Source organism: Toxotes jaculatrix, chromosome 18 (assembly GCF_017976425.1).
Source record: "Toxotes jaculatrix isolate fToxJac2 chromosome 18, fToxJac2.pri, whole genome shotgun sequence".
In the NCBI taxonomy this organism is placed as follows: domain Eukaryota; kingdom Metazoa; phylum Chordata; class Actinopteri; family Toxotidae; genus Toxotes; species Toxotes jaculatrix.
In genome coordinates, this window is record NC_054411.1 from 9,965,977 (window position 1) to 9,979,083 (window position 13,107).

At 39.5% G+C, this 13,107-nt stretch overlaps 1 protein-coding gene across 2 annotated transcripts in view; it reads left to right on the forward strand.

Annotated features, from left to right (window-relative positions):
• LOC121198142 (ras-related protein Rab-26-like) overlaps nucleotides 1-13,098 on the forward strand; it is a 52,367-nt gene extending 39,269 nt beyond the window's left edge. Inside the window, exons 6-9 of one of the 2 annotated variants that reach the window (XM_041062047.1) lie at nucleotides 8,150-8,215; nucleotides 9,455-9,511; nucleotides 10,463-10,539; nucleotides 10,945-13,098. In XM_041062047.1, the coding sequence (XP_040917981.1) occupies nucleotides 8,150-8,215; nucleotides 9,455-9,511; nucleotides 10,463-10,539; nucleotides 10,945-11,044 (300 nt within the window). In that variant the 3' untranslated portion in view covers nucleotides 11,045-13,098. The remainder of the gene's footprint in view (nucleotides 1-8,149; nucleotides 8,216-9,454; nucleotides 9,512-10,462; nucleotides 10,540-10,944) is intronic. The other variant, XM_041062048.1, reaches the window with a different exon arrangement.
• Nucleotides 13,099-13,107: the final 9 nt, after the last annotated feature.

The window sequence follows — 13,107 nt, forward strand, 5'->3', positions numbered from 1 at the left end:
TTTTTCTCCAAAGAAAAGACCTTCGTCTGCAAAAGCTGTGAGTTGACCTTGTTTCATTCTCAGCTCATCGGCAATTTTTCTTCCTTTGGCAATGTGTACTTTTGTTTCTCTGTCTCTGTGCTTTTGTTCAGAGGGGCAAACTGAATCGCAGTAATATCTGTAAAGAAGGGATTTAAATAGAGAAGAAAAAGAGGAAGTTTTCCTTGAGGCAAAAAGGTCTCTTTCATCAAAACCTCAGAACATCTCTTTGAGCAGAACAGATCTTTTTACCAATCACAAAAAAATGAAGGAAAAAATGAAAAAGCAAAACCCACTCACACATGAATTAATTACAACAGCCACTTTTCACAAAGAACTCGTGTGTAAACGTAGGAATGTATGAATATAAAAAGGGAATTTATCAGGTTTATCTAACAGTGCTCAAAACTATATAAACTCTTCACCGACTGAAAGAGACACACACGTTTAGGGTCAGCACTTATTCTATGTTCAACTTCAACAGCACAAAAACATCATCATCAACAACATCATAGGAGAGAGCTGAGAGAAGTGAGGACGGTTCATCTATACACGTCTCACTCTCACTCACGCTCATATTCACTCTGACTGCAGCTTTTCAAAGCACATCAGTCATCCAGATATGTCTCACACCAATGTTTGCTGGCAGATAGACGCGTCAGCTGCTCTTTTATAAACATAAAAGCCTTTCTCTTCCCTGTCAGGCCACAGAAATCAGCTTACAAGGCTGTTGTCTTCTGTGTTTTTTTCTTTCTTTTTTTTTTTTTATGATGTTGTTGATGTTGAAGTTGTTTACTGATCTTTTATTGGAAATACCGTGTGTGTGTGTACCTATGAAATCTACAGATGGAAGCTCGCATAAATAAGTCCCACAAATGTCTGCATCAATGTGTGAACACACACAGCCGCAAGTGTGACAGGATTTCTCTGCGTCTTCCTCGTCTCATGTGTCAGACAGCGACACAGTGTCACTTCGTTTAGCTCAGATGCTTCGCGGAGCTTAAACCTCGTCTCGGAGGAGAAGTCCTACTTTCTCCCTGCGCTCCTCCGGGTTGGCTCGGTCTGACACTGCCTGTTGTTGGGAGCAGACTTCTCCATTCTGTGTGTTGGCATAATACTCTGATCAAAGTTTGGCAAGAACAGCATTGTCACCCATAGCTAATCTGCTTACACAAAAGTTCAACATAGGGAAAGTTGGGTCGTGTAGAAAGACTCAGAGGCTCCTTGAGGAAATTCACGTTCATTATTGGTCTCAGTAAAGTATTACCTAAGTTTTTACAGGGTGCCGAGAGATTCAGTATACATTAAGGAACGCAGAATTTGTTGTTAGTATCCAGAGCACTTTTGGGAATTCAAGGACAAGTGCATTTAATGTAACTGAGAGATGGTTCACGTGCCAGCACATGGCACATAACATAAACAAGTTATTGCTTCAGAGAGAGGCCTTCTGGATTCATTACGTGCATATTCTTAGAATGATAATTTTTCACTGATTCACAGATTTTGAATTCATTGTGTATGTTATGGATGTTGTCTTCATTTCATTGCTTACGTACTGCTGCAACCTCCTCGATGTCTGGCGTCAGAGCATCCCCAGGAAAAAGAGCATCCCCTCAGTAAACAATATATTACTGTTCGCAACACCTAAAAAAGAAAAAGAAGAAAGAAAAATAAGAAATATGACAACAAACAAAGATGGTGTTGTCACAGAGTTCCTCAAATATTACATGTGAAATATTTACATTGCACGAAATCATCATTTATACATTATTAGTTTCTACAAGCACAAAACAGTTGTACAATTGTAAAGGACACCTCTCTGCTAATCACAAACAAGTTTTTCTTCTTCAAAAAAGGAAAAAGAAAAATGATTCGCACACCAACAGTTGCCCTGACTGGAGTAGTGTCCTGGAGTAGTACACAGCCCTGCTTTCTCTTCTCAATGACAACAAAAGGAAAATAGATACAAGGCAACATCAGAAGTACCCTCACATACCTCTGCCAGTGACAACTTGTCTCGCCAATGTCACGATGCAGCCGCCAGCAGCTGTCTGCCTGGCTTTTATCTTCCTTCCTCTCTGATACAGATCCTTTGGTCTTTGTCTTGTCTTTCACTGTCACTGTCTGTCTCTCCTTCTTGCTGCCTTTTGGCACCCTCTCTGTCTCTCTGACACATCTCTCCCTCTGTCTCTCCCTCTGTCACATTAGTCTCTCCCCTATTCTTATTGTCACAGCAGTGTGAATTTCAGTAGTGCATTTGGCATTTTAGCTTTATTGAATTTAATATTTTAGAGCCACCAATTATGTCTCATTTTGTTAATATTGATCGGAAGCTTGACTGGGAAATTTTATAAAGATTTAAACTGACATTTTAATTCATCAGAGCTCGAGAGAACAGAAATCAGAGGTGCTATTAGTGAAACAGGAATCGAGCAGCTGAATTCAGATGGGTTAGGCCCTGAAAGTTTTTTGGCCTTGACAAACAAAACAAATTTCCAGCTGCATCTGATTTGTCACAGTATTTGGGGGATTTAATGCCAGGGTAATGAGCAGAGAAATTTATTGCCTCCTCTACCACCATGCCACATTGTCACTGACATTTGGCTCCCTCAGCATTTGGCCAGAGATGCTGGTATTAGTCTTGAATAAAAGATGAGCCCAGCCAAGTTCCTTCAGCCATGGCCACTGAGGACATTAGACTTACTCCGAACCTGGTATTAATCTGCTTAAAACCCTGCTCTAGTAAGATAAATAGATTATTATGGATTATTTTATTCTATTTTGAAAATATTCTTTAGAAGGTTAGGCCTTCCTTTATGCAGAAATCTTTTGTTTGTGTTTTGTAATAATTACAATATTAACACGATTAACGCTGTTTGTTAGCTACAAATGTAATGTGGTGTTGCAGTCCCTCAGTGTAACCACTGGAGGGCAATGAACACTGATCATTCTACATACACTCAGGCTAATTGTCAATGCCACCTAGTGTCAGAGTAGACGCATTACCATACTGACACTTCCAGTAAGAACTTTCATAAGAAACTCAGTTAAAAGAAACAGCAGTGTTTCCAATATTATCTACTTTTCCAAGAATGTAAATGTAACAGAGACATTCAGGTCTGGAAGGCAGCAACCATACACAAGAACGTGTGGCCAGGAATCGTCCTATATTTTGACTGGCCGGCCTGTTTTATTAAAGAAAGAAAGATTACATGTTGTATTTTGTTAGCAAGGAAGCATGCCATCACATTCAGGAACCACCAGAGATTTTCAGATTAACTTATTTACATTAGACAACTTTGTACAAGCAGAGTTTCACGTACCTAAAACTCAATAACAATGTCATGCTACGTGACAAGAGTTGCAATTCCTATACAGTCACGAGAAGGTCACTTGAACATAATCATATTCTGTTTTGGGGCACTTGCTGAAACAACTGATACTATTGTTTGTCTTGGGAGGACAGTCGCAGATTAGATTCACACAAAGCTTTGTGAAGAAAAGTGTATAAAGAGAGACTACAGTGTCTACAGCCCACAAATGCTAAACAAACCTAAATCCGCGTTGCTTTGTGTGAATTATTACTGTAACTGCACAGTACGTCATACGCTCACGATTCAAATCTTGTTTGCAGTTTACAGAGGAGGGACAGCAGGATGTCAGCCTTTCACAGAGATGTAATATAACAATGGGCTGTTCATCATGACATCTTTATTCATGTGAACCTTTTTTTTTTTTTTAGTTTTATGTTGGATTCATTTTGCTGGTGGAGCCGCAGCTGTCACAGGTCTAAAATAAACTTCCAGATGAAAAAGGGGGGAAGTTATCAAGTATTTAAAAAAATGACCAAACTCCTCAGTCAGCAAGTATAAATTCACTCACTTGAACTTATTAATTTGTTCATTCAAATGATAATTAAATTTATCCATTTTCCTGTCTGTTGAGTCTTGGCACGTATCATCCCTCTCCTGCGATGAAAAGATAACAGGAGACTTTAATTCTGGGGGATGAAGGTGACAAGTAGCATCATCTGGAATCAATGATTCTATCTGTGAAATGACCCATGGGGGGGGGGGGGGGGGGGGGGTGCGCTACAAACATCTGAATGATCTGAATGGCTGTGCTCCATCAACAGTAATCGCAGCATATGGAAAGAATCGCTCAGAGACAAGCTGTCATCTTAGGAAGGATATTTACCAGCTGCGACAGTGTGGCTGGCTGGTGTCATTTGCACCTTTGTGTGTCTGTGTGTGAGTGTCTTCATGGCAAATTGTGGTCCTGGAGACCACAAAAATACTACAGAGGCACGTTTGAGCCCATGTGGACCACACCCATAATGTAATAATGACTACTGGGTAGTCATCGGTCAGAACGTCAACTTATTGATGGGCACCGCAGTTTATTCTGCGGAGGCTTCCTTTGACTCCTTTTGTGAGGATGAAAGGTGGGAGACAGTTGAACAATAACCTTCTGTTACAAAGCCCATATATGCCAGCATGTCAGTCTATTTGATTGATACAAGTTACCTCATACAAACACAGGCTATTTTTAAAAGAGAAACAACAGCAGTCGGCCTAGCTGAGCAACACGTGAATGATGGGAAACATCGACAGAAAGTTGAATTATGTATGAAACAAGTGATTAGCCACATGCAAAGTATTCCTCAGTAACATTTCGCCCCCACAGCACTATGTTGAAGAGCACTGGTGATGCAAATTCAAACAACCCAACCCAATCTTTTATTTTCCCACCTTTCTCAGAATAGAAGAGGTCTCAGGGAGACCATTCCCCAAACATCTCTAAACATTCCTCTAAACATCCCTCACTCCCCAACAGTGGAGCTTATTGCCTGATTAAAGAACCTCAGAGCCTCAGTCCAGCTTCTCAGATCAACACATCTCTCTGAGCTCATTAAATCCAAAGCACATTAAAACTCAAATGTGATTCAGCACTGATTTAAAGAGAAATGCCATAAAGTAGAGGACAGCAGAGGTTAGAGGACAACAGACAGGTGTACAGGTGAACAAGCAAAAAAATACTTGAAAATATCTCATGTATAAAATAGTAGTAGTAGCCATCATCACTCTACCTACTCACACACAAAAACAATCATAGTTTAGCTAAAGTGGTGCAAAATGGTCAAATCTGATGTAAATTTAATTACAGTGGTGTTGTGAACTTTAAATTAAAACCTGAATTAATAAAAAAAATCAGTTTAAATCACTTAAAGGCCATAGTGAAGGAGCTTTAGATCAAACCAACCAAGTCTTTATCTAAGCGTTCTTGTTTTGTCTGTAGCTTAATTTTGTTTCCTTCCTCCTTTAAATATCATTTTAAAGGAGAGGGAGAGTGTTATTGATGATGGCTGAGATATATTTGACTACTGACTTCAGTCACATTATTCCAGCAGACTAGAAATTTGTTTTAGAGGAAAATCTAGTCTTGTCCCTGATGAGCAATAAGCCTTTTAACATCCTTTGTGAAAGTCAACGACTTGAGTTCCTGAGTTCAATTTGCAGTGTGATGGCACAGTAGCCGAATGGAATGCAGATCTTTTATTTATGTGCACCTGCGCTTGTGAGCATGGTCATGCAATGCTAATCATGTGAGTATGTAGAGGGCCATGCATCATTCTGCTGGATGTGGAGCTGACTGCTCCAGAATTTGACTAAAGCTGAAGACTGAAAGAGACACAGCTGAGAGAAAGTTTTAAAGATGGTGAAATAATGTGTGTCAACAAGCACAGAAAAAGCTAGCTAGAAGAAAAAACACTAGCTGGGTCATCAGACATGAAGTGTACATACAATACAATATTCATAGCTAATTTCTTGAGTACAATTATTTTGGTCATTGTGGCCATCAACAGATACGCTGTAATCTACTAGTTTGCCCTCATTTATACCTCTGAAAGTGAAAAAAGACCTGCTTTACAATTAATCACAACAATCCCATTGTCTTCATCGCACAACAACATTTTATTTTAGGTGCAGCAGTTGTTTCGATGAACGAAATCAGTGTTGGTATAACCTACTATTTACTCCATATACAGTCATCATCACAGTAACCATGGCAACACACTCGAAAATCAAACCTTCACAGAGCATATTCAGTATATACAGTGATATTCAGCTGGCAACGTGCAATCAATACAACTATTTACAATTCAACATTTAGAGAGTACAATAATAAGGCCGTTTTTAAGTGCTCCTCAAACACCTCGTCCAGCGACGCCACTAAGTCCCCGGTCCACGAAACTGGACCCCTCGATTTCATCCTTCCCTCGCAAAGCTAACTCAAACACGCCACAGAATTTGACACAGTCAATAAAGCGGCCTAGAATATGGCGGTTCCTGCTCACCTCATCGTTGTGACGACACACAGCTATCATGTAGCTCCCATCCAACGGTGTGGCGATGTTACCTCTTCCAAAAGACAAAAGTTTCAGGCAGCTGTCCATATCCATATCCATACTCGATGTTGCATGTTCTCCCATGTTCTCCGAGAGATGGTGGATGTCGGTGACGCCCGTGGTTGTCCAGGCGGTGTCTGTGCTTCCATCCGGGTGAATCAGAAGGCAGGGGTAGCAAGACAGCGCGTTAGCTACTTCGCATCCCGCTAGCCACGTTTTCCGCTCATACCAGCTCCGTGAAAATCCGCCGCCTTTGAAGACACTTGCTTGATACTTAAATTTGGTCTGGGTGGTCCTAATTCTTTGATAGCCAATTTATCTTGATTGCTCCGACGACCGAATGGTAATTCCCGCAATGACACGATAGAGTTGCTCGTTGAGTTGCGACGCTAGCCATGTCGATCTTGAACGTGAACGCGATGAGTATGCGCCTGTGCGAGGTCACGTGAGGAGCACGTGATTTCATCGGTGCGTATGACGAAAGCACGTTGGGGCAATTAAATTCATTAATTTAAATTAATTTCAACCCAGGTTAGCATACCAAGAAAATTTTACATCATACCTGCTGTTTACAATCTGTTTCCAACTAACACCTTTATATGTAGTTTTCCTTAACCACACGCATGTACTTATCATCATTTAGTCATTATCATGTACGAGCACCGGTGTCAGCACATAACCCATCTCTTTTGTTATTTAACATGACCTTTGGTTGGAAGTGACTCCGGTGAAATCTCTTCACAAGCGCAGAGTCATCAGCAGTATTAATTAAAAGGGAGCTGTCAGAGGGGAAACAGCTCTGGAGCAGGACTACTAAGGACAAGGTGGATTGATGGCGGGCCAGTCAGAAATCCAATGTGGAGTAATTCACTGTGGGCACAATTAAGCTTTGTGCTGAGATGAGGGATATTATTTAAGCAGGAGAGTTTTCAGGTGTCTGTCCGTGCTGATTAAGTGTTCATTAACAGTGAACGGTTGATTCAGGTGCTGTCAGAGCTCATACAGTCAGAAGTGCTGTTTGTTCCCCCGTAAAGCTTTATCTTCCCCCTGTGTAAATGTTGTAGTTCAAACAGGATGGAGCCGACAGTGTTGATTAAACTGACGATGATGCCTTTTTGTTACAGTAACTCTCACATGTATTTCTCTTTCTAACATAGTTGCTTTTAGTCTTTTCATGTCTTTGTCTTTGCCTCAGTTTTCTTCTGTCTAATCTGTCTACACATTTTTTTCTTCCTTTCCCCATATTCATCTTCTAAATGCTTTAGTTGCTCTCACTTTCCTCCCCCTCTTTATTCATGTCATTAGATTTAATACTTAGGTTTGTCCTTGTCAAGTCTCAGACAAGGTGTTTCTGCCTCCTCGCCGTCGACATTCATGGCAGGAGGCATAATGTTTTCGGGTTGACTGTCCATCCATCCATCCGTCCCATTCTGGTGAACACGATACCTCAGGAACACCTTGAAGGAATTTCATTACATCTGGCACAAATATCCACTCAGACTCAGGGATGAATTGATTCGATTTTGGTGGTCAAAGGTCAAGGTCACTGTGACCTCACAAAACACATTTTTGGCCATTATTCAAAAATCCATAGGCATATTATGATTTATTTATTTATTTGTTTGTTTGCTTATTTAGCTTTACATACTCAATGCCTTTCTGCTTGTCTAACACCTACATGTCTGGTCTCTCTTTTGTCTCTTTGTCCTGTGTTGTTACCAGGCATGGCTGACTGAGATCCATGAATACACCCAGCAGGATGTGGTGCTCATGCTTCTTGGAAACAAGGCAAGGCATTATGGGAAATGTTTGTGGCTGTAGGTGGAGACACAATAGAATCAACCAATACTGATTATTCTAGGGCTGGGTACCTAATTTCAGTATTTTTTAGTACCAGCTGAAATTTGTCTCTTGCATGGAGTATTGGAAAACTGTCATTAACAAACAGTTAGCACTGAATACGGTTGTGTTTCATTTACTTATTCAGTGATTAGATATTTCCTGTCTTAAATGCCCTGACTCTTCCACACCTGAATTATAATTTTGCAAATTTTAGACTACTTCAATTTAGGCAAAGCTCAAAACTGGCAGCTTTGCACTGGGAGAAAATTAAACTGATTAATTTAAAAGATAACACAGGCAATATTTTATATTTTTCTTACTGTTAACAAATGCCACGAGTGGACTGATTGAATTGAAGTATTGCCTGTGTATCCAGCACTTGATTTATCTTATTCCTCTGTGCCACAGTGCTCCATTGTTGTTGAAGAACTACGTAAAATGCATAGATGAGTCACACAGTTCACTGCGTGTAATGTTCCTTCATTAGTATGGGCACTCTAGTTTATTTTGAATCACTGCCACATCCGCCCTCTTGCTAAAGTAAATATTCACTTCCACACCACATCCATGGCTGAAAATGGTCCCTTATCAAATGCACTATTTACTCGTGCTTGAGTAGCATTTGCTAAAGGTCAGGTGTTTTAGGAAATTATTTAGCCTTTTCAAAAATTATAGTACACATTTGTGAAACAGATTTACATCTAGAAACAGAGCCGGGAAGTCATACTGTACTGGGAGACAGAATAATGGCCTGTTGGTTGTGGTCTTTTCACTGGATTTGTTGACCATAACAAAAATTTAGGATATCATCTGAGAACACCTGTCAATCCAATTTGCAAATATAACAATTTTTCTACAACTGCCGTTTACATCTCTCTCTCTCTCTCTCTCTCTCTCTCTCTCTCTCTCTCTCTCTCTCTCTCTCTCTCTCTCTCTCTCTCTCTCTCTGAACGGAGAACAGATGTCTCTGCCTTGGAGCTCTGTCTAGTTGCAGTCCCCCACACTCCATATAAGCCCTTAATTAGCATCATGAGAGTCAATCTTGATTCATTAGCTGCCATCAGACCTGAACACCAAGAGGGGCTTGTATGGCTTGTATGCAAACTGTGGACAAATAGTGAACAGACCCCCACAGCTGATGTGCTCGTGTTGGTACGTGTGACCTTGTTCTCTCTGTCTCACCAGGCTGATGCCACTCATGACAGAGTGGTGAAGAGAGAAGATGGAGAGAGGCTGGCTAAGGTGAAGAATTGAAAAATTAGGAACATGTTATGGGAATCTGCACCCCACATACAGACATTTTTCAAAACATCTTTTAAGACCCCTGTATGTGACCAGTAAAGGCAGCAATTTCTACTTTTTTTGTAATTTTCAGAAAGGGATTTGTATGACTGATTAGATTTCGATGGCAGATGAGAAGATTGTGAATTAGAATGGTTTGGATTATCTAGAGATACGTTTTTATTTTCACTCCCGCCCTTTATCTCACAGACTTTTCTGCTCTGAGTCAAATATCTGCAAACCTCCAAACCAAAAAGATAGAAAAGACAAAGAAATGCCAAAGACCTCAGATGTATGGTGCAGATAATGAACATTTGATAACGAATGTACTGTATAAATTCCTGCCTAATGGGTAATTAGCTATAAACACTTTACTAGCTGCCGCAAAACATCTCATAATAATAATCAGTTTCACAGTCCCTGGTTTGATGATAAACTTCAGCACAGCTACAAATATAACCACTAAACACTGAAACCAGGAGAACACCTTTCTTTTTATCAGTCTCCCTGACTGTTGCTTCACAGCGTGGCGCACAAAACAAACAGCAAACAGCAAAGCGATTCTCTCCAGAAGTGGGAGCAATAATGTGCCACTAAGTAACTTAAGGCTCAGCCTGGGAGGGAAGAAAGCACATCAGTTATCACGGAGTCCTTTGCAGAGGAAAAGCCGGGAGACAAATTTATCACTTCAGAGCTGAATTTATCAAACGTAAACAAGCTCAGAGCACAGCTACTGTGCTGTGAAATTCTGCTGTAAACGTTTATAGAATTTTCATCCAACAGCCATACTTTATTTTGTTTTTGATTCAGAAGGATAAACCTGTTCTGAAGTGTTACATTTTCATATGTTTGTGTGCTCGCTGGGTAAAAGGATGAAGATCTCCAATAACTGTCATTGCTCTGACACTGCAGGAGTTTGGAGTTCCCTTCATGGAGACCAGCGCCAGGTCCGGTCTCAATGTTGAGCTGGCTTTCACTGCTGTGGCTAAGTGAGTATCATTCAGTCTGCCACTATAGTGGGTTGGTCTAATTAAGAGATGTTTTGTCATTTTAATCTACTTAATATTTGCCTACAACTGCAAAGATGAATATACAACACCACTTTACTGTTATTAAGAAACATTTAAAAAATCTGACATTTCAAGTTCATTTTTGACCGTCCAGAATCTATAAATATGCAAAAGTTTATTTGATTGGCAAAATATGTTTTCTACTTCACTGTGAAGTCAGTTTTTGGTATACGTGTACTGGAGGTCTTCAGTTTCCACATTACACTTTTTTTTTTTTTTTACATGTTTTTGGAGCAACTTGCAGCATAAAGTTCTAATTTGTTTTGTTTATGGTGGAGAACTCCATTTTGTGTAACCTCATCATATTCTCTTCTCTTGTCTTAGGGAGCTGAAGCACAGGTCCATGAAGGATCCCAGTGAGAAGTTTAAGCTGCAGGAGTATGTAAACAAGGAGATGAAGGGCGCTGGGTGCTGCAGGTCTTAAAGCTTGCTCCACTCACTCTGAAACCACAGTATGTGTTAGGTCAGAGGTGAGGAGTCAGCTCCAGCGAGGTACACTACCGGTCAAAAGTTTAAGAACACCCCAGTTTTTCCGGTTCTTATCGTAATTTCAGTAGTTCAAGTCTGGTGAATAATCGTAAATGGTACAAAGGTAAGCAGTAAACTGCTCAAGGTTAGAAGAAAGAAAAAAGTTTAGGTGACCAGAAACTGAAAATTTATTTTGAATTTCATGGAGAACAAGCCTTTTCAGGGATTAAGAAATTGGTTTACTTGCAGCTTTCCTGCAGCAGTGAAAGTAAATTAAGTCTTGAGCATGAATCCAAACAGTTGGGTGCCCCCAACTTTTGTTGATTACTTAGAAACCCTCTGTACAAAGGCAGTGTTGAAACAGTGTTACTACACCCTCTGATGCATTATTAGGACAATACTGTGCTGCAGGAAGTAGTACTGTATATATAACTGGAAAAATAGAGGCATTCTAAAACTTTTGACTAGTAGTGTATAAACCTGTTTGTCCTCTTTCTCCAGTCTCCAACCTCTCCGTCTCAGTACTCACAACCTCAATCTGTTGCCCTGCACTCATCTCACTGCCCTCCTCTATCTTGCGTGTCATGCTTTTCCTCACCCACCTCGTTCTGCAGCTGTGAATGTAGCCCTTAGGTTATTGTTTGCAATACACAAAGATAGGTAGGAGATGCACACCTCAGTTATTAACCTATTAATGGACATTTTCTTCTATATATCCGCATGATTATCTTTTGATCCCAGGCAGAGAATCTGACACATAGGAAATACCTTTGCATTACCAACTGTGGTGATTTTATTGTGACAGGACTTAATCTCTTTACAGAGACGAGGCACATGTCTTTCAAAGCCATTTATTTCTTACATCCATTTAAAATGTCAGTGACATTTGTTTGTCTTCTCATTCAATGTACGGATGAATGTTCATATACTAGATGTACAGTGATGTGTCTTCTGTCCATGGTTCTGTGTTCACGTCAGTAATTCAGGCTCCCTGGAGCCAGTTTAGCTCACCAGCATAAACTCAACCTAAGCATTTCCATAATTCAGCTGTGGATATTTGGGAATATATATTACTTCAGCATAACGTAAAAGTAAATGAATGTTGCTCTTTTGTATAAAAGGATTAAGTACAGAATAGCATCATTAGCTATGTTAAAGCATTGTTTTAGCAGAGCTGAATCCATGCCAAATGTAAAAATGGAACCGTAGTTTAAATAAATCTACATGCATGTGTTACAGAACCTAAAAGTTTTCAGACAAATTTTGGGGATTTTTTTCCAATTATACAGGATGAGTTTTGAGTCTTTGAGAGCTCTAATGCAACTTCTTTTCTTGATATTATTATTATATGTTCCTTTGTTTTGAAATTATTTAAAAACAGATGGTCAAACGTACTGTGTGTAATCTATACACATTGGGGTTAAGATGGTGTAAATACTTAACACTTTTTTTCCTGCATGTAAAAAAAAAGTTTCAATGGAGGAGAATAGCACTTTAGATGGTAAATGAACAGGGGATGGGTTACAGGAATAAAGACATACGGTATGTTGTTACATAAAGTATTGCATATGAAACACATATGTATATTTCTGTTTTTTCTGTTTTATTTTTGGCCAGTGCAAAAATTACTAGACTGCTTTAATTCCTGCTTTTTTTTTCCATTCATGAATAAGATTTAGATGTGATATATAGTGCCATGGTCTTTTAAAAACATTTTTGATGAGTATGTTTCTTATAATCTGTTGACAGTATTGAACCTATTCTTCAGAAAAGAAGCATAGGCCTCTTTTTATATGACCGTTGCTTTGGTAGATTTCATCTTAGTCATAGAAACCACAAAGACTAAATCTCTACAGTTCTTACTGTACATTCTCCAATCTTGATGTTCTCATGTGATGTATTGGTTTTTGGGTTTACTACTTTTCAATGTACATCTTCTTTCTTGTGACTGAAAGTTAACCACAATAAAAAAATTAAAAAATAAAATTAAAAAAACAGAAGATAATATGTCTTTTACCC